The 24,956-nt window shown below is 51.5% G+C and overlaps 4 protein-coding genes across 4 annotated transcripts; 2 read left to right on the forward strand and 2 right to left on the reverse strand.

The window, feature by feature from the left end:
• Positions 1-989: 989 nt before the first annotated feature.
• SPSK_00576 (uncharacterized protein) lies at positions 990-1,862 on the forward strand (the record flags this gene model as incomplete). The annotated part of the gene is made up of 1 exon (XM_016727542.1): positions 990-1,862. One exon carries the CDS (start codon positions 990-992, stop codon positions 1,860-1,862), a length of 873 nt encoding a protein of 290 aa, XP_016582778.1.
• Positions 1,863-3,750: 1,888 nt separating this feature from the next.
• SPSK_00514 (uncharacterized protein) lies at positions 3,751-5,300 on the reverse strand (the record flags this gene model as incomplete). Its single annotated transcript, XM_016727481.1, has 2 exons — positions 3,751-4,728; positions 4,920-5,300. 2 exons carry the CDS (start codon positions 5,298-5,300, stop codon positions 3,751-3,753), a joined length of 1,359 nt encoding a protein of 452 aa, XP_016582779.1.
• Positions 5,301-8,577: 3,277 nt separating this feature from the next.
• SPSK_00474 (RAD55 protein) lies at positions 8,578-10,504 on the reverse strand (the record flags this gene model as incomplete). Its single annotated transcript, XM_016727443.1, has 5 exons — positions 8,578-9,296; positions 9,402-9,675; positions 9,777-9,876; positions 9,908-10,268; positions 10,360-10,504. The coding sequence occupies 5 exons, from the start codon at positions 10,502-10,504 to the stop codon at positions 8,578-8,580; spliced, it is 1,599 nt and encodes a 532-aa protein (XP_016582780.1).
• A 4,755-nt stretch (positions 10,505-15,259) lies between these two features.
• SPSK_10329 (uncharacterized protein) lies at positions 15,260-15,613 on the forward strand (the record flags this gene model as incomplete). The annotated part of the gene is made up of 1 exon (XM_016736790.1): positions 15,260-15,613. One exon carries the CDS (start codon positions 15,260-15,262, stop codon positions 15,611-15,613), a length of 354 nt encoding a protein of 117 aa, XP_016582781.1.
• Between the last annotated feature and the right edge of the window lie 9,343 nt (positions 15,614-24,956).

A 24,956-nucleotide genomic window follows, 5' to 3' on the forward strand; every position in this document is an offset into this window, starting at 1 on the left:
TCCATGAACCATGATCGTACAAGAAAAAATTCGGATCATGTGACCAAAATGTCATCATATTAGTGAATAGCGGGTCCGCTTTTCTCGTGACCATATCGAAAACGCGGCGCGCCTCTTTTTTGTTTACTTGTGCCCGCATCCATCACCACAATCCTTCTGCTTGTATAATCTGCACGTTCTTTTACTGTTATGAATGGTTGTGGGATAGGACTTCACTATAGATTAATTGTTGAAAAGTAATAGTTTCGAGGGCGAGAGTAGGTGGGTATTGTAACAGAAACTAATTCTTACCTCTTCTTTTTTGACGCGCGAGCGTTCGTGAAACGATCACATGACCTATTTTAGTCAGCTTCTGTCACATGATCCGAGTTTTTTGTTGTACATCTTAACAAACTTGTTACTGGCAAACGCAACGATCGTCGTTCACGACAGAGCTAAAGCGACCTCATGAGACTCCAATTAAACATCTTCTTTGGGATAAAAATAGCAATGCATTTATATAAATAGCCCCGTACGCCATTACAGTTTTTTAACAACAGATACACCAGATTTACATTGATGCCTACGCCGGACATAAAAAGAGCACGCGCTTTCCGTTGCCCGAAAACCCTTGCATGGTGCCGAGTCCAAAGACCGGGCAGATATTTGGCCGTGCAAAAAGTGGGATTCTAGGCCAGAAGATTCAGCAACTGCATAATAATCCCGCTACTAGCACTGTTACCTCGGTACAACGATTATATATTCTAGTAGCAAGTCAGTATTGGCATACGTAGTCCTCCGATGCGTATGTGTGCACAGCCTCCTGTCTGGATCCCGTTACACGCATATAGGCAACAGCTTAACAAAGGTTAAGAGCGAAGCTATGGCCGCCAACCGACCGTGTAAGTGAGGTGCGGCCACCGCTAGCTTGTCACCGCGCTGTCGCTCCTGTGTTTACACTGGCCCTGCTTTATCATCTTTGATTTTGATCTCTTCGCATTGTCTCTACAATGGTCTCCTCCAACGAGAAAACTGGCTCCTCTGGTAGCAACAACGGACCGCCACCGTTGCCCGTGCGCCCTACCTCACCTCCAGTCACGACTCCGGTGCTTGGCGGATTTGGCTTTGCGTCGGCTTCGTCCAGCTCACTCAATGTGCATACTCCCGGAAGTGCATCTGGTACACCGAATGCCGGTCCCAGCAGTACCGGGAGCCTCCGCCTTTCTGCCCAGCACGAACGCCTCATTCTCGAGCTGCTTCCGTTCAAGGATGCTTCGCAATTCCGTGAGTGGCTTGCGTTTCTCGAGGGTGACTGGGAGGAGTACTGCCGCGACTATTTAGACCCTCAATATTTTACGGCGCTCTACGACGAGTCGGGCAATGCCGTTGAGATCCCTGATAAGGCTCCCAGCGACCCCGAGCCCGACAAGGCGGCGACAGCACAGCGGGCCAAGGACGCCATCAACAACCAGTCGGTCATTTTTCTGGCGTACCACCCGGACAAGACGACGTGGACGCCCGAGGACCACGCCGTGCGGTTCCTGGCCACGGCCATTGCGGACAGTCTGCTGCGTAAAGTCTGGGGCGAGCGTGACTGGCGCAAGCGGCCGCTGGAGATTGCCAAGGCAGTGTACGAGGTGCTGAGCTATAAGCGAGCTGGTTACGTCGGATATCAGCAGCAGCTGTGGGCGATGCGGCAACAGCAGAGGCAGCAGTCGCAGCACCAGCAGCAACAACAGCCCCAGGGCCAGGCGCAGCAACATACGTCTCAACATCAAGAGGCGGCCACTCTGGAGCGGCTCCGTCGCCAGCACCAGCCAATGCCAGCGCGCCGTCCTCACCCCGACGAGATGATGGACAACCCGCCCGACTACAATGCGTAAGCTGGAAGAGGGTGGGCAGGAGATGCCATGGTACGAGATTTATGGACCGCCTGACATCACAATAGCGTATAGCATTTGCTAAGTGCTCGGTTGTTTTGTTTTGTTTACCTTGATTATCCGCACGATTCGGACGAGTATTTGCTTTTCTTTCTTATCTCTTTTTAACTTCCAGCAGGCCTACAATTTATGGTCGCCCAGCCAGCAAGCAATTCACATAACACTTTCTATTGTTTTCAAAGTTTGGTATTGATTAGGAACCACTTGTTTCGTGTATTTTCCTGATTTTGTCAAGACGCCGGCGTGCTCTCTTGTCCATCTAGGTACGAAACGAAACAAAAGAATGTACCACATGACGACAACACAGCCCAACTCACTGCGAAAAAGCCAAACCGGGAAACCGGGTAAAAGCGTTTCTGACTCAGGCGAGCTGGCTTGTAACAGGTTCTGTATTTTTTTGTTCTCACTTTGGTGGTGGGAGGCTAGATAAATATGCACGCTATTCGTCTCCAGGTAAAATATCTTGTGAGTTCGAGGATACGCCAAGACAGCACATTCCTGCGATGCCTTGCTAAGGGGACGTAGCGTCAGCCCTGTTAACTACACAATTGTGCAGCAGAAAATGCGATCCCTGGCTTGGGGGAAACCAAACGGGTGACAAGGAGTGAGGCAAATCGTGATATGCGCCGATCTGTAGGTCGTAAAGGGATGAGGAGCTGCGATCGACACAACTTATCCCTTTCTGGGCCAGACAGGCAATGAACAATTGTCGTTGGCGCCGTGTTCGTATTGGCCCGTGCAACGGGAAATAACACTCGTGTTTTTTTAAACACAGATCGACAGGTCCAATGAAGAGAATTTTGCACTTTGCGCATCGTCTCAGTTTGCCATTCTAGCAACTCCTCTAACAAGTTGACATCAAAAAATAGAGCGATCTTTCTCAGGATTTCTCGCCATCCCGTACCAGGTGCAAATAAATAAATAGAAACAGCGAAGTCCTTACTCTTCATTCACATCTTCGCAATGGCCGGTTTTCAGTGTTGCTAGTAAACATGAGTAGGAGAACTAATCACGAGTAGTGACTTCATCAACTCATTCCACGGCATTCTGCCCCTTACGGGTCATTACTATCACGAATAAACCCAGTGTCAATCAATCACAAGCATAGAGTCACGAGGGCAGTGGGACATGAAAGGTTATGTGCAATGTCTGACGATACATTTTCGTTTTCTCCAGTAAAATATCGATAAAAAAATAAAAATATGCGACGAGAAAGTAGATCAAGGCGTGCGGGGGGGTTGGGTAAGCAATCGTACGAGGCTTGCCTCGTACTGGCTTGCGTACATTGAAAATAAACAGGAAGCTTTCGCAAGCAGCAGTGATATCAAAAAAGTAGTTAAATGGGTAAAAAATGGGTTGGTTGTCCTAGGACAGTGGTGAAGCACGCCCCTTCAGTTCTTTCATATCGCTTGCGGGACTAAAAGAACTGGAGGAACCTGCTTGTTCCCTGAGGTATCATAGACAGAGAAGTGAAAAAAAGGAAATAAAAAAACCAAAAAAAAAGAACCCCCAGTTAATAAAAGAAAAAACCAAGCCAACTCCTCAGCCAGATATGAAGGTATGTTCTTGACATTGAATATGTTGCGATGCGGCTAGCCTGCACGCGAACCCGCCAAAGCATTGCAAACATCCGACAGAGCACATAAAAAATAGAAAAAAAGGTTGGCGGATTGAGGAGATAGGGAAGAAGACGACCAGTGTCCGGACAAGAGAGAAGACGCCGCTTGTTTGTTTTTAGAGGGAGTTGAAATGGAGTCGTTTGTCTCATGAACGCGTAGCAGCCTGTGACGGATAGAGAGATGCGGTGTCGAGCATATACCGGCGTTTGCATTTACAGCAGGAATGTGAAAACAGCGGCCAGGATGGCAGCGGCAGCACCGGCAGGCTTGATGAAGCCACCAGCGCTGGTCGCGACCTGCGAGGCCGTGGGCGACGGGCCACCATGCGACGTGGTGAAGTTGTTGGCGTTGGTAGGGGCGGCCGTGCCAGCAGTCGAGGTCAAGCACGACGTGGTCGTGAAGCTCGTGCTGTACGAGGTGACGACAGTGCCGTTGGCATGGTGGCCGTGGTGACCGGTCGGCTTGGTAGCGGCGGTGCTGGTCGTCGAGTTGACGGAAGACGAGGACGAAGACGAGGACACAGACGAGGACGAGATGATTGACGAGGAGGCGGACGACGAGGTGGGCTTGGCGGTCTCGCGGGTCAGAGAGCCCTTGACGTGGTAGGCAGCGGCGCACTCGGCCAGGGACTGGCTGTTGGGGCAGCACACGGTCTCGCCCTTCTCGGTGCCGGAGCAGTAGTAGCCGGCATCGCAAGAGTTGCCGGAGCCGTCAGGGCAGCACACCTGCTGGTTGCTGGGGTCGTAGCAGTGGATGGCGTCGTCGGTCGACGAGCACGTCTCGTAGCCAGCACCGCAGGCCTGGGCGCAGGTCTCGCCGATGCCACAGTAGCTCTGGGACGGGGTGTAGCTATCAGCACCGTCACGGCGAACGACACCAAACATGTCGCGGACCGACATCAGCTTGCGGGCAGCATACGGCTGCGGCTCGGCCACGACCTGTGAGGCGGCGGCCAGGATGGCCAGGGCGGTCGACGTCTTGAGAAGCATTGTGCTGGTGTACGGAGTCTGTAGTCTGTGGAGAAGTGAAGACCGACTGAATGAGATCGTGATGCGGGTGGTTCGTTTGGTATCGTCGTGGTCGAAGCAGTGCGAAACGTCGAGTTCGCCTGGCGCGTGTGAGAAAAGAGAGACCGGTGTAAACCAAAGAAGCGGGTAAATGAAAAGGAATGGCACGAGTAACGGAATACTCTGAAGAAGCAAAGCGCAAAAAAAAAAGTGAGGGACCTAAACGAAGGATGCGATGGCGAGGGACAGAAACTGCAGAAAACGAATGGAAGGGGAAAGAGGGAAGATGAGGAAGGCGAACAGGGCGAGTCATGGGCAACAGCGAAAATTTGGAGGGCACGGCAGCACCCCCAAGAAAGGGGGACAACATGGACTGGCAGGTGTGGCCCAGCAGCGGGCGCGGTGCCAACGATGAAAATGGAAAGCGCAGCAGGGGACCAGATGAGAGGCCCCACACACGCGACAATAATATCAACGACCAGGGCCACACCTCCTAAGACCATAACGATTGTGTCGCCTGGAGGTAGCCAGAAAAGGAAAGAAGCGGGTCCGCTACCGCGACTGACACGGGGCCAATACCTTGGGGGTACAACAGGAGCCCCCGTCGGTTGCTTGGTGCGCTTGGTTGGCTTCGCCTTTGTGCTGTCCTTTGCTCCCGTAATTTCAACGAAGAGGCCAGGGTCGGCGTCTTGTCTCGACTTTTGCCTCGCGCGTCCTCTTCGTACATGCTCCGTACCACCATATGAGGAGCCCATGCTCCTTGCTCTGATGGCGAAATAGGCCGTGCATCGCACTTTTTGCGCCACTGCCGTATGGTTCTGAAGAGGATTGAACAGACCTGAAGCGCATCTTACAGCACCTTAAAAGCACATCTGAGAAAAGGCCCGAGAGGCCCTCGTTCTAGAGGCAAACAGGCCACGGCCAGTACCCACAAAGTATCTCTTTCTTGGGCAGGTGCGATTGTTGAAATCTCAGTCCATGAGGCGAAAACGGCCCAAGCAGATTCATGCCCTGGTCGCACCTGTAGTTTTCTTCCTAATTTTCAGGCACCTGGCCGTGGATTGTCCAACGACGAGGCCTAATGTAAAAGAATTTTCTTGGTCTCTTTCATTCGCCTTCCGCTTCTTTCCTATTTTGTTGGTCATTTGCCACGTTTGTGCTCAGTACGTGCGGTGTTTCGTGGCAAGTGCGGCCAGCGAAGACGGACTGCGTTGGCATTGTTCGCGCCTTCCTGGCAGCCGTCAAACTCGGGGTCCCGTTTGCACCTTGTAGAAAAACTGTCGTCACATTGACGCCCCGTCTGCGCCGCGCACAAACACCTCGTCAAGGTGCAAGACAGCGAACTTCAATTTAGCCAGTAATAGGCGGCACGTGAAACGAGGTACATCTCCAACAGAAACGGAATCCAAAAGAAACGGAAAATCAGAAACATGGTGGTAGCCCGTACCGAGAGAACATTGTCCTGAGCTACCGGGTTTCTTACTTCAAACAATGGATCTCGCCCCGGGACAGATCTCAGTTTAATTGATCCTCTGCCAAGTGAACCTTACTTTGCTCACTATCGTGACTCGCAATGCCGCAGCCCCTGTCGCTGACCGACAAACATGTTCTGGAACGCCATTTGCTCTTACCCTCTCCGTCGGTTGATTTTCTTGGCTCTTCCCGGTTCTGCTCTCCTCATTTCCGACAGCGCCCAAATTGGTGAAATGAGAGTCGGTGGACCAATCCCCTCCTGCCTATCGCTCTGGAGGAGCCTTTTGTCCACTCTGTTGGTCGCTGTTAATTGTCGATTATTCCCCGTCGCAAAAAATGTGCAATTACCCAGTTTTTGCACCGTTTGAAGTACTTTCTACGTACCTGTCGCGCTTTCCCAACGGACACCATCTTTTCTGCGCTGGTGGCTTTTTCTCTGGGGGGCAGGTGCGGCCCAGCCAATGAGCAGCTACGGGTACCTGGCATAGCGTACGACACAAACAAACGAAAGTGCGACCGACCGACGCTTGCCGCAGGCTGTTGGCTGGTCGCTCCCGTTGTGGATGTCCCGTCATTTCAAGCTCCCTGGCGCTCTGATTGGCTGCGCACATTAATGGACATATTTATGTAATCGTGGCCGTAAGGCCAAAAGGCGTTAAGAAGACATTCTCCTGTCACTTGTTTCATTTGTAACGTTGACCGGGACGAGAACGGCATCTCACTGGCAGCATTTTAATGAGTTTCGTTTTTTTCTCCCTCTATTTTCGTCCAGTGCATTTTTTCCTCGCTTAAAAAATCAAATTCTTCGCAATACGCCACCGTGGTTAATCGAGTTCCAGGAAGAGCAGGGAATATGACCGCCCCGGCAGCGCTCTCAGTCGTCGTCATTGATTGCCATACGCATTCACAGCCGCACGGCGAAGCCTGATATGCAGCCGGCGTGCTGAGCAGAGCGTACTACAGCAAAGCCGGCAGATACACTCGGTACGCGAATCTGTGGTCCGCGGATTGGATACGGAAGTGGGACTGTAGTACGAAAGGCCCTGGAAAACGGTCTCTGGAAGCGGCAATACGAACAATCTATGTCGTTCACCTGTTCTTGTTTTAGGCAGCCTTTCAGCACGTGCATCGCGAGCCCAGATGCCGAACTTGCCGCGTCCATCGGGTGGTGACGTTTGCTTTGGACAGTCATACATAGTAATTCGAACGCTCCTTGTGAAATCTTGGGTTGGACACATTTGCATGCGCAGGGTGCCCAACCCAGTATACACCAGCCGCCGTGTTGCTAGGTAGTCAGGCGTATTACGGAGTACGACATACATGAGGCATACAGAGAGACTGTCACAACAATCTCGCCAGCTTAGGCCCGCTGCTATTTGGCCAAGAGCTTGGTTGCTACTAGGTAGGAATCAAGACCGCTGGTCACGTCTTGGCCACCTCTTGGTATTCCTAGAAAGGGGGGGAAATCTCCTGCCAAAGACAGAAAAAGTTACTACTCAACTCTTTTAAGTGTCTGAAGCTGCCATTTCGTGCAGGTATTATTACGTACATCATAGACGTCCGGGTACCGTGCGTTCAATCTCATGCAATGTTGTCGGACGAGATGTTTGGCCAGGGTCGCGGTGCCAACGAGTGCTTACCCGTACGGGGATTCCAATGCGGTGTGTTTTGAATGTGTTCTCTTGCAGTGTTCATGGTGAGATTCGGAATTGTGTTGCTGCAGGGGCATTGTTGGTGTGTTTGTATGTGTCTTGTGCTATTCCTTAATTTATTGTGCCTTCAGTTTTTTGTTGGATTTTTTAATATAAAATAACCGTACTGAAATTTACACTTATTAAATTTTATTGTTATTGTTATTGTTATTATTATTTTTTGAAAGCGGGCGGAAATTAATCAGGAGAAAGAGTGCCGCTACAAGACTACACGATATGACAACAAAGGAAACACAAACAACAACATATAGAGAGTAGCATAAAGCCAAAAGACAACCTGCTCATCTCACCGAAGAGTATAAATACGATTCAATCGCCAACAATGTTGCATAATATCCGTGGAGGTTCTGTGTTGTAATTTCGATGTATGACTTCTTCATCAAGAGACTTAGACTGCCACTCTTATACAGTTTCTAATACAGATAAACAGAACACATAGTGGATACAAAATCAAGTTCGAACTCCGTATATCCCATTTCATACCCTGTGCACGGAGATGGACGTTATTGAAGTGTCATGTTGGCGGGCGTTTTAAACCCCAAGAGCGAAGAATCCTTTGAGGATTTGAAGGACGAAGTTGAAAAGGGTTACGGGGCGCAAAAAGTCGTTATGAGCAGTTGGCCGGCCACCTTGTAAGCGTGCCTCATCAAAAGCATCGACCGGCAGGTGTATTCATGAAAACACACACGCTGAACTGTATTCAGTGGCCTCCTCAAGAAGCATGTCTTTTGCTTTGCTAGCTTATGACTGATGCGAAGCTTATTGCATTGTTTCCCCACCATGCCATGGCATTTCGTGTCCGGACAGAGACCTAAGGTTTGTTGGGGCCCTACTCATCGTGTTGCTATTAGAAATCGGAATCGTCTTCACTGTCTGCGATGCTCCGAGGTGTCCTTATTGTCCCGGCCAACTGTATTCGCGGGCTTGTACCGTCCTTCGATTCTGGCCTGCCCCCTTCAATAGCAGCGGTCTCCGTACCGCCAGCATCATCCTTGTCGGCTTCCTCATCTTCGTCCTCATCTGCCTCTTCCCCATCATCATCGTAACGCCGATGACCAAGGAGAATGTCCTCACTGCCCTGCCACTGCGGTGGCATGCTGGGCAGGTTATCCTCGTCCTCGTCGTCCCAGCCATAGTCATCGTCATCACCGCCCCGAGGGACAAGCTCCGTCTCTCCGAGTTTCCGTTTGTAGATGGACGACCGTGGCGGGACGGCTGTGTAGTGTTCCTCAATGAGGCCGACCTCTGTAACATCAAATGCGACTATGCTGTCGATACCCGTGTCGCTCTCGTATCCGTTGAGCTTCTGGACCCCGGCAAAGCGCCCACCAACAGGCCGGTTGTCTTTCCAGGCCCAGTCCCGAAACAAGACCAGACGCGTTGTGATGCCGCGGTCCCAGGCCACACCATTAAGGGCCGGGGCGAGTGCGGCACCGCGCTCCGTCTGTACGCGACTGGCACACTGGGTGAGAACAACAACGGCAATGTTGCGTGTCTCGGCGAGCCGTTCCAGTGCCGCCGCCACGCACTGGAGTACCTGTGCCCGTTTGTCGTACGGACTGGGGGCTGTATACGACTGGTGTTAGTCTCGTCTCTTAATTCGGGCATATTGGTCGTACACGTGGCCGTGGCAGGCAATCGCCGATGCACATGCTACGCCCAAGTGCCTACCTTTCTTCCCATTTGCCATAAGCGGTGGTCCCTTCCCCTCAACTGCCCTTGGAAGTGCCGAGTTGACGAGAGCAGACAAGCTGTCGATGACGAGCAGCGTCGTGTCCGCCGGAATGCATGGCGGTTGCGCTGGTGGTTGGGGACACAGCATCGCAATGAAGTGTGGTAAACTCGGGCAGACATAATGCACAAAACCATCTTCCAGGCCTTTGGCACCGTCGAACCCGCTACATCGGCTGTCGTAGACATCGCCAAGTCGGTCGTAGCAGAGACTCTGGAAGCAGTCTTTTGCTCGTACGTTAACAAACGATTCCCGTCCACAAACCCAGGCCTAGGCCGTGCGACTTTCTCTCCACCACCTGCAAAGTGACATACCGATCCAGACACTACTACCACCTTGGCGCAGTGCATTTGCTGCGAGCTGTATCCTGTACGTGCACTGTCAACCCCCTCGGACTGTGTGTACAAAGAAAGTCTGTGGTGTAGCGAAACACATCTCGACGTACCCAAAGGCTGTCTTTCCCACACCGGGTGGCCCCCATATTTCCGTCAGTTGACCGCGGCGGACGCCTCCCGTGGTACCTACTGCTGCGTTCCTTCCTGTCGTTGCTGTATCCGGGCTCGCCTGTCGCTGTGTGGCGTCTCCATCTGCTTCGGCCCCCTTGGTTGGCTCGTCGCTGTGTGGCTTGTCTCCACCAGTCTGGGTTGGCTGATCGATGCCGGCCAGGATGGCATCCAACGTCGCGACGCCCGTGCTGACAACGAAACGCAAGGATGACGGTGCAGTCTCAGACGCAGTTGGCGACGCCGGCGACGGGCTCAGCAGAGCGGCCTCGGCCTCGGCAGCCGACACGGTCAAAACTCGATCTGTCGAAAGATTAGCCGCTCGTTTCGCAATAAGGGCACAGCCAGACCGTGAAGGGCCAGGGGACGACAAAGAGCGCATAGTGTATCTCACGAGTCAATGGCGTGCTGAAGTTGGCCACATCATGGCCATGGATCGCATGGTAGTCCATGGGCACCGCTGCGGTCGCCGTCAGTGTCGAGGCCACCACCGACGCAGCTGCGATTGTTGTTCCGTCTCGTCTGTACGCCGTTATCATCCGCCGTGTAGTGAGGTTAATCCCTGAGACGCCAACTCGTCGCTTTTTACGTAGTCGAATTTACTTTTTGATTACGTGTGACGTTGCGCTTGGCGACTGTACGAGACGCGCTTTGGCTACGCGTCTGCGAAGTTGTTCCTTCCCCCGCAGTTAAACCGATATGCGGGGTCTATAGCTCTTTCCTCTACGGAACTTTCAACGACGCTCTTGCGGCAATCCGTAATTGAAAGAATGAGGAAAGGTCAATCCGACGTAGCATTCGAGCTCCTTACGTTCCTGGTAAATTTATTTTGAGTTGCGCAATGGACAACTGAATTGGCATCAAGTTTTGTGAGGGAAAAAACGCCCACCAGCAACTGGCCTTCAAAAGACGCAACACAACAGACCTCCATCATACACAAGCGCCAGTCAGCAATACCGAGGCTGCGTCTCTTACTCTTGATCGACAGTTAATGAAAAATTCGGGAGGAAATCGGGACGGATATTCACAAACAGACATCATCGACAAAGACAGCAAGGGAGATACAGTAGCCCATTCGCATGGAAAACCCGCGACGAGAAACATAGCGGAAGTTTGCCGCCGGCTAGGAAGTCCTGTCCACCGAAATCGCACATCGACAGTGACATTCGGACACTATAAGGGACGGCGTGTGTTGCGCTGAGGTGAGAGCTGGCTGCCCTGGAGAAAGCTGTTTCTTTCTTTAGAAACACGCGAACGCTATTCACTCGTCGCCTGCTTGTCTGTCGCTGTTCAGTTGTTGATCCTCACTCAGCCTTCTCTTGGTCAGGCCACTAGCTAATATTGACAAGTACGCCGATGTACAACGGTTCTGCCGGCCGTTGCGTCACCTAATACTTTCGACCCTTCTGGGCCCTGCCTGCTGCGGGATAACGATCGAGACGACAAGCCCCTTGCTTCCCTGTACACCCTCTTGGTCTCTGGAGCACGTCGTATTACGACGCACACTGAGTACTGAGAGACCGCATCGAGAGACGACTCAGCAATATGCGGGCGTGGTGCATGTCTTTGTGAGCTCTGATGGCACCGCATCTTAAGCCGCAAGTAGCAAAGGCCCTTTGTGGTCTGTTGCCGCATTGTTGGGGGTCTTCGTTTGCTTGTTGATATTTTGTCTCCTCGAAGCAAAATGCCGGGATTTTGCATGTGCAAGCGCCCAGCAAAACTACGTAATCTGGGGTCTTTTCTAGCTTCGCCTAATTACACACCATGGAGTAGACCCGTTTTACCTGGCTTCGTCCTGGTCAAGAAAAAAGAGGACTTAATGCATTGATGAGCTGACGCGGTATTAAACCGGCGACGAGAAAAAAATTAATTAGAAAGAGCGAGAAAAAGCCCTTTCGTCTTTCGTTTTGCTAGTGTCCATTTTGGGCGGCATATCATCGGGAATAAAACTTTTGGTTTCTGACAGTTTCCCCGGCGTTCTGTTACCAAGAACACAGAAGACGGTCAGAAACGGGGCTCCACTCCAGTTGACAGTAATTCTCCGATGTGGAAAGTACAAACGTTTGCTAATATAACGGAGCACCAGATAAGTGACATAGGAATGAGCGAGACAGCAACGCGGCTAAACGGCGCCGAAGTATGAAAGCGTTCACTGTCCGTAATACAGCGAGAAAAACAGAGAATATGGTGGAGACAGCATTGGTTTCGTACGGCGCCGACTGACCACTGACAACAAGACGAGAACTGCATATGGACTCCCTAAGGTGCACCAGACCGTTCTGAGTCTTCCCCGTATCCCATCTTAACCATGGGTGAGGGGGAGGGCGTGTGCAAAGTCTATGCCTTACTGTAAGAGACAGGACCTGTTATATCGGCTTATTGAGTTGACGAAACAGTATGAAGAGTGCCTGGGCCACATCCACCAAAAACGTGGCGGCGGTACCGCCAGCTTGCGGAGCCGGGGAGAGAGGACCAGAAGAGGCAAGATGCGGCGCCTTCGGTTATTCCACCAAAATACTGTTGAGGATACCTGATATCATACACCGTTGAGTGGTATTGTGCCATGGAAATGGTGCAGCGTTCGGTAGAATAAGTCATTAGCAGAGCAGTATAAAGAAGACGGGGAGAGACCAGACGGCACTTGACGGCGGTTTTCCTTTCAACAGCTCATCTCGGTTCGGGTTCTTTACGTTCCGCCCTGGTGGCCTTGTCAAGGCCCCAGAAAGCAGAAGAAGAGGATCCCGGTCTTCAATGCAGTGCATATTTTAAAGGACTTCGGTTTTTCTGCCTGTGGGATTGAATGTCGAAACCCGCCGGAAGGCTTCATGGTCACGCGAATCTGCATGAAGATAATGCGGGCCCTCATATTGAGAACGGAGTACGATATGCGGAGTATGGAGCGCTGTGAAGCCCAGAACATGGAGTAGGAAGCAAGGGTATGTCGTCTTGTCGAGACACAGTACGGTTGGACGAGAGCACCAAATCAGAACTGAAGATATAGGAAATAGCTGGGAATGGAGAGGGGCGTGCACTTCATGTCTGTATATATAAGCTGCATAAATAGGGAGAGAATGAGGCCGGACCCAAATCCTACGATGCCATGGGGGTTTAGCAACGGCCCTAGCGCACCTAGCGATCAATAACGAAGTGACCAGAAGGGCGGCACGATGGGGTCCATGGCCATAGGAGATTCATCGACGAGGGCAATGCGTAAGAGATATGCGAGACAAAACGAGACAATACGAGACTAGATGAAAACCGAAGAGGCCAGAAGCGGCCAGAAGAGGCCAGATGACATTGAAGACCGACCGGGCCCAGAACCGTGGTACGTGCGATATGGAAGCATAACAAGAAGGAGGTAGACGGAGGAAAAAACCGACGGGGACAATATCACATAGCCAAGGCGAGAAGACACACGATACAACAGCGCCGACAGACTCACCGGACGGGCAGAACAATCAGACAGATGAGTCTCCAAAATAGTATGCAATCGGTCGATCGTCTTTTCGGTATATGGTACTGTAGACTACTGTAGACCTCCTTCCTTCTGGCCTGCAGCTAATCGTCTTGTCGTCTTGTTTTTTTGTTGTTTTCGCGGATATAAACTTGGCATGGCCTGGAGAGGAAAGAAGCGCGCATGAGCAGGACGCGATCCCATGAAGGAGCGACACTAACCTGAGATCATGGAAACGTGGGGAACCGTAGCTTTGCAGTCCAAGGGCAAGGGGGAGGGACGTCCGATGTTTTCTCTCCGCATGATCTAGAAAATGGGGAATGGTGCTCCACATGGAGGCATGTTGATGGACAGTGGCAAATGGGTATCGAGATATTGGATACATCGTGGCTTGTGTTGACTCTGTGCCGTAGTTTGCATCTTCCTGTAATCGGTTTGACGTCTGCCCCACCACCGTTTTGGTGCTCGTAGACCTATGGGAATGTCGAAAGGACCTGATGGTCGTCGTGGAGTTGGAGGATGTGGATTGGCAATGTGGACTGCGATGCGAGGAGAAACCGGGCCGAAAGGAGTTTATCTCGACGAAAGGAAATTGACATCTCCGTACACCTTCACCGAGAAGGAGCGAGCACCAACATGAGGTTCCAGGACAAGGGTAGTTGAATCATCGACAGCAGTGCATCCTCAGACTCGCGGATCGCAAGGCGGATGGACTTCCCCGAAGGCGGCGATAGGCGGAAGTGGACAATAGGACAAAAGGACAAATACAAAGGGACAACCGTAGGACGAAATACCTGGTTCTGGTATTTTGGTTTTGGTCTCTATCTTTACTTTCACTCTGTTTCTTCAATCCGGGTGGTATCACAGTCTTGATGAAGCGGAGGCCGCATTCCCAATTCGGACAGCAGACACACCAAAGCTTCCGCTTTGGGTCATCTGTAACAAATGATCGCTGTGCGACCAAACAACGGCGAAAATGAGTGTCTGTGGGTTTTTGAAGAGCTTTCGCGACGTGCGAGAAGAGAACAATTTTTTCTTTCTTGGAAGCCAAAGCATGCAGGACGGAGAAAAGCCCTGACGAGGCTGCAGTTACAATGTAAACAAAGGCGCGGCAGAGCATAAGAATACCCCGACAGCGCCAATAAACAAAATAGGGAGTAATGCACGGCTATCACAACGTGAACATCGCACGACGGTACTTCCCAAAGAGGCATTTGGGGGATCTGTTGCTAGGAAAAGCCTCGTAACGAGGCATCCCGGTTAGAGGAGAGCAAAAGAGGCGACGCAAGGCGATGCGAGTGGTCAAGACCAGGCTCTCCATGTCGGATCTGCTTTCTGCACCCACTGCTGCATCCTTTTCGTTTCTTTTGCTGGCGATGCCTCGCGGACGTTCCGCTGTTCCTGCATTGTTGCTCTTTGATCTGTGGATGCAGGTGTTCCCGTCCCTTGTTGTTCCGCAAACACGGAAAACCCGGGGCTGGGCTGAAACAGGAAACCATGGTCCAGTCTGCTGGGAACGGGGACAAACGAAGAAAAGTGCCTGCCGACCTCGGTGAAGGGGCACAGAATTTACAGGCAGTGCCGTCAAAGAGCCTGACGATCTGCCAGCTGCAGCGTCGCAGCCTCCCCTGTCCTTGTCGAGACGCCTATATGTGCGCTCTGCGAGGACATCAAGTTCATGCCATCCACCGGGCCGGTGTTCCTAGGACCGAAGGCCGGGACTGAAGAATGGGACAGAACAACAGCGATTCGCGATTGTGACTTGCCGTGCTTCGTCGGGGAACCTATATCGTCACCTGTAATATTGCCGATGCTCTCACCGAAATCGCATCCGATGACGATGCAGGATTGTTACAAAACTGCCGAGCAGTCTGACCCATGGTATGGAAGCACATTCATGGAAAAATTCATGGAAATTCATGGAAAATTCATGGAAAATTCGTGGAGCATCTTCACATTGGCTTGGACGAACTCGCTTATGCTCGACGGATGGATGTACTTGCAGGAAAATTGCCGAGGAGGCATCCAGGTTCAGATTCAGACTTTGATGGCAACAATTTTCCTCGTCTTTCACTTTATCACCATGCCCTCGGACCACTTTGGTTTCTTGCCTGTATCGTTCGCATTGCTCGCTTGGGCGTATCCTGGAGACAATAAGCCGCTTGTTGATTTCCAGACATCCCCTGGTTCTTAGCGACGTTCGATCGACTCACTTCTTTCTCACCCATCCCTCTCCCTATTCATATACAGGAAAGCATAGACGGAGAGCAACAACCAACACAGGGCGCTCCCGGGTTTCTTGCCTCCTGCGCACATTCGACATACACGGACCAGCTTCATAAATCTATTCTCATCTCACTTCGTTCTCCTTTTGTGTACGCCGTATGTTGTACTCTACGTCATCAATTTGCCCTACTTCGTACTTCTTCATATTTTCCGGTTAGAGTACGCCGTATCCGTATTTTCTTTGGCCCAAGAGTTTCGGCGACCGTTTGTAACATCCAGATACGGCTCACCGTTCTTCGTCATTTGGGCGTCTTGTCGCCGGTGGCGTTTTGTTTCGGTGAAAGTTTTGCATGCACTAACGTTTAGCGTACGGAGTACTCCGTTCACAGACGTTAACTAATAGTGCGTGCTGGAAGTCTCTCCGAGTCCGCACACCCCCCCCCCCCCCCCCCCCCGCCTTCGGGCCCTATCCACAGTGACCCTCCCCTAAGCCTCGGCGCTCTGAGGTCCTGTAAAACCCCCTAATACTGCGAAAGGAACCAGGGGCCTAAAATGCCCGAGTGGATCGCTAAAATGTCGCCCTTAGGCCTAAGTCCTAAGAAACGTTCTAGGGCGGATCTCTTCCTGTGCACCCCCAGATTTGGAAATGATGGCGATGATTAAGTGTACTGCCGGGGCCTTGGTCTCTCTGGGGCTAGCTGCACTCACAGGCTTCACAGTCAGAAAAAGTTATCCGAGGTTAACAACGGTTTCGCAGTCCACCTACAACAGACGCCCCCAGAGGCCAAATGGGAACAGTCCTTGCAGTCGGCTTTTTGGCGAGGGCACGTTGTCGACCTGCAAATTTCCTGTTCCAGTACAGCATGCATCGCGCTATACCGTAGACAGGACACTTCCGATGTAAATGCGAAGCTGGTGTCTTTGCATGGCGGCTTTTGTTTCCTGGTTTTCGGCCGAGGCAAGGCCCACGACAGGACGGTCACTTTTGCGATAATCGTCCACCCTTACATCCACTTTGAGAAGGTCCTGGATCATAGTAAAAACCGATACGTTCACATGACGCCTCTTCCGGGAGCTGAGCAGCCGGACGACGGATCACAACGGGGAACAAATCGTGGAGAATCGTGGAGAATCGTGGAGAATCGTGGAATCGCAGATAGGACGGCGAGGTGAATCCCACGAGTGGCATTGTGCACCGAGGCTGGCATGCCAATAACGCGATATCCTTCGTGCAGAAGTACAGCAATACAGCTATGCCGAACGGGACCTGACTAACGAACACTCATCAGGAGCCCGGTCGTCAGTATTTTCCCATTTTCACAATTCTCGCATCCCACCATTGCATTGCTCCCAAAATGGCCATCCAAGCCGTGGCCGAAGGCCAATTCTTTAAGAGAAGCATGGAGTTGGGATATCACAAACAAACGGTGCATGATCTACCTCCACAACCCTAACCATTTAGTGGCCGGGTGGAGAAAGGAAGAGGAGGGGGTGTGAGGCGTGAGGCGATGGAGGACGCAACGACATGCAGAAGAGGGTGTGGTGATGTGCACCGGGACAGAGGCTGTGAAGCACCCAAGACTGAGCTGCTGAGTCGGTGGCTCAAATCCTCACGAACGGCATTCGTAACGACGTCAACAAAGCGCTCACGATGCCCCTTCTCATAAAACGAACGAGCTCAGGCGATGCATCATACGGTTTGCGGATGCACAATATGCAAACTGAGTAATACACGGCAGACCGACCGGCCAGCAAAGGTCACAACGGCAGTGGACCTCTCTCACAGGCCACAAGGGCTCTCTCATCAATAGCCAGAAGCACATGATTCATGGCCCACAGCATGCATTTCTAGACCACGCCCCGAGGCTTTGATTTGCTGCCGGGAGCAGGCTAGCCCCAAGCCGTGGTCCTCGGTCTAGCCTCTTCTGCCGTTACCCCTGTGACAGTTTGGCATGACGATATCGAGACCTCATTTCGTTCCTCGGCGGAGCGATGCCGTGTTTGTTCCTACATGATGAGAAAGGAAGGTGTAAGATAGGAAGGAGACAATATGAGGTAGCTGTGACGCGTTGGCACTTTGGCATTCTGGCTTTTGTGTCTTTGTGCAGGGTCCTTGCTACTGTCTGCCCCTGCTCGTTTCTCGCCTCGATGGTACGTGCTGCAAAATTGTAAACGGAGTACGTGCCAGGGAGTAGACAGGGAGGGAAGGATAACGTCCGTTTTGGCCCCCAGAGGCCCCCAACTCCGTACGGCCCTTTTCAGGCTTGATGGATGCCTTCATTCGTGCTACAAGGTACCAAGCGTGGGCGAGCGAGTTTGGAGACAGCAATCGCGGCATACTGTGTCTCCGTGTCTTCTCCAACTCTCGGGAGTCAGTTGGCACGACGAGCTTCCAAGTCCGAAAATCTGGAGTTAATTGGAGTCCAAATGATTTGGAGACCTGGAATCTGCGGCAAAGGATTCGTTCTGTACTACAGGACATTTGCTCTGGGCCGAAACTAACAAAGCCTCAAGTGAGTTTCAGGGCATCTATTCAATAGCCCCAGGGCTCGCAGACACAAGGAAGTTTGAATTGGAGAAGCACCTCATGTAAACGAAAGCAACGAAGACCGCGCTGCGACGCACGGTGGAGACGTGAAAATGTCAATTCGTGGAGTCGCCGACAACGTGCTCGCCCCCAATGCATTCTGTGCTCGTGCAGACTCCGACATGTGTTGAGCTGCGTTGCTCGGGAAAACGGAGGCCCAGATTTCCTTGGAGAGCTTTGCGCACCTTTACGGTTCCAGGACAAAAGGGGCCCAATTTTGACAGAGGGAAATACAATAACAAGCATGCGGGCCCAAGAGCAAAACCAAAGCAAAACAGAAACGTTGCGGGGCCACAATTCACACGAGAATTCTTTGCGCTTTATACTTTATGCCCCCATGTCTGGAAGCTGCTTTGGCGATGGAGCAGAGTATGTTGTCGAGAGTGGGTTGACGGACGAGAGGAAACACCGCAGTTGAGGCTTGTGGTTTACCATGCCTTTCTCGCAAACTGTCTGTCATGGCAATCTCAGCAACCGAAAGGTGAGGCGTCGGCAAAGGACATACAGCTTTGGGACGGGCCACGAGCTGGACGTATGTTGCACCGTTATGTGGACAACCATGTCTGCAAATACCAGGTATCACGGTCATGCTCTCTTGACATCACACCTTTGCATGGCTGATTCTCACCGCACCCATAAAACGCCCACAAGACATCCACAAAAGCATAGAACACCCGTCAGACCGCATCGATTTTTGCCATTCCCGTTTTGAAACGGACAGCGTCAAGTCCAGGACGCAAGCCAATATGTGCTTCGGGGGTTCTCGGAATCGCGGAGGCCCTCTTCATTACGGGGATCTGGACATTCGCCGCAGCACCTCCTGGCCCTGCGCTTACAACCGCTGTGCTGGGGCAGGCTGCGAACTGCTTCATGTACGACGTATTAATTACTCCGTAATTATTTCCATTCGAGTAATGTCGTAGGGGGCACGTTTCCTCGGCCCCTGCTGCCTCTGCTCCTAGTCGTGGGGCGTGCGCCGTCTCTCCTCCACTCTTTCTACTCTTTATCGTCATCTATTTTGGACGTAGTCCAGTCTTCAGCACCACAATGGATGGGGGTTTCAATTGAGTGGGACGCTCCGACTCTCAAAGTCGCCCTCCGTGTTCACGCCCGGGATATTATTCTCCCTCGGTGACCCCTTGTGCGAGGACCCAGCTCCGCAAGCAATGACAGACGCGTGGAAAGGGGCATTGTGGAGGGTTAGACCCCCACGAAATAGTGTACACAAAAGTGCACCTAATAGGGGAGCAGACGGAAAGAGGAACAGGTCTGTGGCATATGTCCAAGCGGTGCGTACGAATGTAATTACTCTGGTCGTGCGCGGCTGGATGGGTTCTTTTTGGGAGCAATTCAGCTCTGTATGACTCAGCCGAGGCTTCGAGATCTTCGGCGATGGTTTAGGCCCTGGGGGAAAACACACCGGTTGCTCATTGCTGCCCCGAGAATGGGCCATGACGTCGCTGTTGCTCACCGTGTCGCGGGAGTCGGGCTTGGTTTCCTCGTCTCTTTGTTCCTCTGTCTTTGTGTGGATTGATCGAATTTTTCTTTTCCTTCTTTTGCCACGCCGTACTCTAAAAGGTGCAAATTTTCTCCGCAAAAAGAGAGAATACGTGGAGCAGCTAAAACGACAAGAAAAGAAAAAAAAAATACGACTTTGGTAAGGCGTCCGGACGCCAAAAGCCACAAAAGATAAGGGACACGCAAAAAGGAGCTTTTAAAGCCAGAAACGTGGGTTTGCCACCTTCTAGCTGAGAGTGGCATAGTCTACACCGTGCTATTTTTCACCTCGCTGTTGCATGCATCCTTGCTGGCCCTGCTTTCTGGAGAGCAGTTCTCGGCTTCTGGCTACCGAAATGACACCGAAGAATGAACCGAGAGACTTGTGCTAAAATGGCGAAATGGCAAGGAGGCTAGCAAAAGGACAGTAAAGCCTCAACAAAGGGAGGCAAAGCAAAAGATTCCTCAATGTCAGACGCTCTGAAATTTAGGAAAAACGGCAACACAGTCAAGGCGTATTTGACGAGGCAAAAGAAAACGGAGTATCAAGGAAAAAGAAGGGCAGTAAAGGGGAGGCGTACTTCCATGCTGGTGTACGTTTGCCCGAATTTTTTTATCACGTTCTAATTCTATTGACGAGCTCGAATATTTTGGGCCGTGCCCGCTGCATCTGTACATTGTACGTGGCTTCGCATTGCTCTTCCTTTTCGATGCTTTGCGATTTGTTTTGGTGATGTCAGGGGCAGAGTGCAGAGGTAGACAAAAGATTATGTCATTGGCATGTGAAAATGCAAGCCTACCAATACCATCTGCAGCCACAATTGCTAAGGGCCAACGCGAACAACACGCACACCCCTCCACACAAATTGCGGCTCCGGCTAAACGACCTCTTTCAGGAAGGGGCCAGAACAATGAAAACAACACCTAACCTAAAGATCCTAGGACATCGGGGTACTTTTGTATCACGCCTTTCTTTGTTATCATAGGAAGGATGGTCGTGACAATCACAAAGAGATTGGCATGTGTAACTAACCCCTCAAGCATTTTTAGGCTCGGCACTCTGCCAATGGCACATGCGGAGAAAACAACAGAGTAGAACTCTTCCCATACGTGCGTACTTCGTACGGGGTAGGGAGTGTGGATGTTGCACAAAGGACGTTTCCCATAATGACATCCAGAGACGGACGACAGGGACCAGGGCCTGAGAGAGGCGCACCGCGTTCCTGGGTGAAGCGAGCTTGGGGGGCAAGGGATAGATGGACACATAGTACAAAGCAGATAGGGGAAACGGAACAGCTTTGTGAACGAACAACGTGTCAATTGTGTGACTTCATTTATTGGTAGATCTCAAGATAGAAGCACGCTCAGTGATTCTGCATTCTACCCCGGCACGACTTGCTTGATCTCCGTTTCTAAAATAGTATCCTGGCGTATCGGGGAATATGGTAGCGGTGTTTAATGGGTTGAACTCCATCGTCGCGGTCTAGCTAATCGACGATGATAACAGACCAATTTATTAATTCATGTGAATTGCACTCACCCGCCCTATTCATATACAACATCTCGCCTCTTCAAACAGGAACAGGAACTGGATAAAACCGTAAAGCCCGCGCCGAAATGAAAGGAAATGATCGGAGTCAGGAGAAGTTGAGAAGATAGACGAGTCCTTTGTTTCTTCGTTGCTCGTTGCAATTTACGACATGTGGCCGAGTGAAGTGTCGTTTGTATTGTTTTGTTTATCTCAAAGCATATATGCAATAATAGCCGATTGCCCACCTTTTAGCAAAGAAAGCAGATCCGTCATCGTCCTTGTGCCAGGCCACTCTTGCTCTCGCAGGAGATATCTGCGACGGACGGCCTGGGATGACGGAGATCCCGTAAAACAGGGAACGTTGGCATGGCATCATGCTATGGCGCATTAGGCAACTCGAGCCTCGCCATACCTCAGAGGATTATCTGCCCGCTGTACGGCGTAATATTTCCTCTCTTGTAAAGAGAGGATAATAGATAGGTATCGGGGACGGAGACGGGGGATTTGGTTCGCTTTCGACTTAAAGATCGTCTTCTTTTGTTGCGTTCTTCTTCTTCGCCTTATTTAAGCTCCTACAACTTGCTGACGAAGCATACAACAAACAACAACGCAACGTTTCCTCTTGCAGCGAATGTCGTACTTTGACCCTTGACATTTTGCTTTGCATACTCTGCGCAGACACCTTTTTGATCGCTTGCTTAAAGAGGAAGCACATCTCTTGTCGTGTCATCAGAGTGATTGGCGTGGCGTGCTCCCCTCCCCCAATCATTCGTTCCTCTCCCTGGGTGTTAGTAAGATTACCATTCCCGGGGTACGGAGTAATTGCACAAACGATACCAAAACCAGACTGTCGATGGGTAAAAATCCAGGAGAGCGGAGAGGAGAAGGTTGCGGATAAATAGAAGGAGACAAGGGGCCCGCCAAACCAGGCCCGCCGAGCCTATTTGCTTGTCAACCGCCACGCACACCGAGGCTTCCGAATGCGGGGAGCGTACATGCACGCCTCAGCGTAACGTACGGTGCTTGCTGTAAGATTGCATTGTCAAGGTTTTTGCACCGTTTTGTTGGGTGGTGGGTAAGACAGGTCAGACTGGAGAGAGGAGGAGGAGGAGGAGGAGGAATGGCCTAAACTGTCGCGGTGTATCGCAGTTGCGAGATTGGCTGGGTTTGTCGTTGCCCGTTTTCCGCGACGAATAAGGCTGGAAGGCGCGACAGGGCATATTTGATCCAGAATATCCCTGTACGGAAGGCGCCTAGGACAGCTACTTACGTGTAAAACAGCTCACGCCACAGCACGATTGCCTCTGATAGGGTTACGTGCAAGTCGGCCATTCCAAATTGAAAGGTAATTAATATTGACGATTGGTTTCGAAAGGCTACGATCGACGATTGCATAGGACGTTGGTTGGTAAGATACCTTGCCAGCGGCAATCGTGATTTGTAGCCGGAAAATAGAGGAAAATAACGGCGGATGTTGTATCCCTCGCAGTGCATAACTTGCGTGCCAAAAGATAGCAATTCAAAGTTTTTGATAGGAAGAAAAGGTCCAGGTTTCCGCCAGGTGAGACAGTTTCGACATTGAGGATATTGGACAGTAAATTCGTACACTGAAAGAATGAAGATAGGGGGCGCAGTGAGGCGGGGAGCCGATCGGGTCGGCAAACTTTTGCTGTGACTGGTTCCGACCCCTTTTCGGGAGACTGGAGGCGGAGGGCAGTGGGGGGTGTGCGTCCGGCTCTGTTACTTTTTGGGAAAAGAGTGGCGTTCGATGCGATGTACCATGGCATGCTATTCATAGTACAAAAGGGACTTTAGAACCCCCCTGGCATGCTCGTGCTAGCGTAAGATAGCGTTATCGCCCTCCTTCTCGCAACTGGTCCGGGGTATGTGTGCTGGAAAGAGACTGGCGAAAAATGGCAAATCTGGGGGATCTGTCCTGGCTAGTGCCTTTTAGCACGGGATGAAAAATGGAAGGGAAAACAGGGCGCAAGTCACTCCTGGGGCCTTTGAATTTTGCCAATCCTGGCTGGGCACAGGCCACCGGGCTCAATGTAATGCTGCGCTAATCTTACCAGCTGCTGGGTCACCTTCTTGGCGAACATCCTCAGGGCATGCTCAACGCACGAGAAGCGTGTCCAGACGCGGCATCACAGGCACTTTGTCAAGACGGACACTTATTTGCGCGAGACACGAGCGTTAGACCTTTCAGTCGACACGTCTCATTGACCATTATGTTGATAGGCCGCAGTTCACGAGCACCCGAAGTGAGCGCGTTTCATGCGATTCGCGAATGCGCGCCATCCTGACTTTACGAAAAAGCGGTGGACAGGAGGATAAAAGGATCGGCGCATTCAAAGGCAAAAGGCCCAACGGGACGAGTACATACGAAAAGTGAGCAATAGATTCCCGAAAGATGGCCTGAATACGAGGACTTTTTGTCTATTTCCCATCGATAGGCATGCGGCAACATCCCAAAGCTGCACATGCAGGGCAGCCCCCGGACCTGATGACAGGCCCTCTTGGGTCGCGATAAGAGATGCCACTTGTCGGATACGCTTGCCACGTCCCATTTGTGTTGCTTTCACAATAAGGGGGATTCAATGCGTGAGACGACGGTTCTCGTGTATGAATGTGTCGTGGCAGAGATATACCGGTGGATGTCTGGGGAAGCCGATACAAGGAAACAAGCACGACATGTGAGGGTAAATTGTGGCTTAGACCCAGACACGTTTGTCATGATTGCAGTCTTATTTTGATAAGTCATAAAGTAACAACGAGTGACAGAGACAATTGGTTGGGCCTTGTCTTTTGCCCAGGCTAGGCAGCAGACTCCCGTGGTCATTTTATTTGCCCTCCGCCCTTCTTTTGATACGAAACTGTTTGACTAGCGGGACAACTGTACGGTTTATTCGTACTTTGTAGATAACCGCTGTGAGCGATAAAAAGACGTGGTTGATTGCCAGCAACTATCGTCTTTCTCGGCCGTTCTTCCAGAGTCCCTTTCGCTGCCTTGGTTCTGGATGGCCCCTTTCTTCCACCCGCCTTGCCGTATGTGCGGCTGGGTCTGGAACCAGGGCTGATGGTTGTCAGAAATGTTCAAATCTTTCAACAGTAGAAAAAAGAGAGTTTGGCTCTGGGTGGCGGGCCATGGGGGACAGCAAGATACATGGACAGGGGTAGATCTTGGGCCCAACAGCAAGACCCCCACGTTTTGTTGTCTTGTTTTCCCGACGGAAGCCAACGACGAGGGGGCGTAGGCTTCACCATCCAGAGCCCACAAAACCCACGGGGTAATAGCGCGATAGGGAAACGACTTGAGAAGGACAGGAATAAGGAGGGGCCGAGAGGGCAAGGAAGACCAGAAAATGGCATCCACAGAGGCCTGTTACTGCGTACGGAGACATACTCAGTTGCTCATCCACCCCTTTTCCAGTCCTTTCTGTTTCGGCAAGAAGGATACTACGAGGAGACGACCATCGCTGAGAAAGGGCGTCACCGTGAAACCTCCCAAGCCCCCTGCTAGACTATGAGCCGAATCACGTCGGAAGACAATCTATTTAAATGGTTGGCATTTAGTTTGCTGTCGTGTCTATTCCCGTGAGACAGACATCGCAAGGATAGCCAGGATCGTAAGCAAAGAAATAGGGATATCCCCCAGCAAATCGTGTATATGTAGAATATGAGAAAATCAACCAG

The sequence above is a fragment of the Sporothrix schenckii genome, assembly GCF_000961545.1.
Source record: "Sporothrix schenckii 1099-18 chromosome Unknown Cont49, whole genome shotgun sequence".
NCBI classification, from domain to species: Eukaryota; Fungi; Ascomycota; class Sordariomycetes; order Ophiostomatales; family Ophiostomataceae; genus Sporothrix; species Sporothrix schenckii.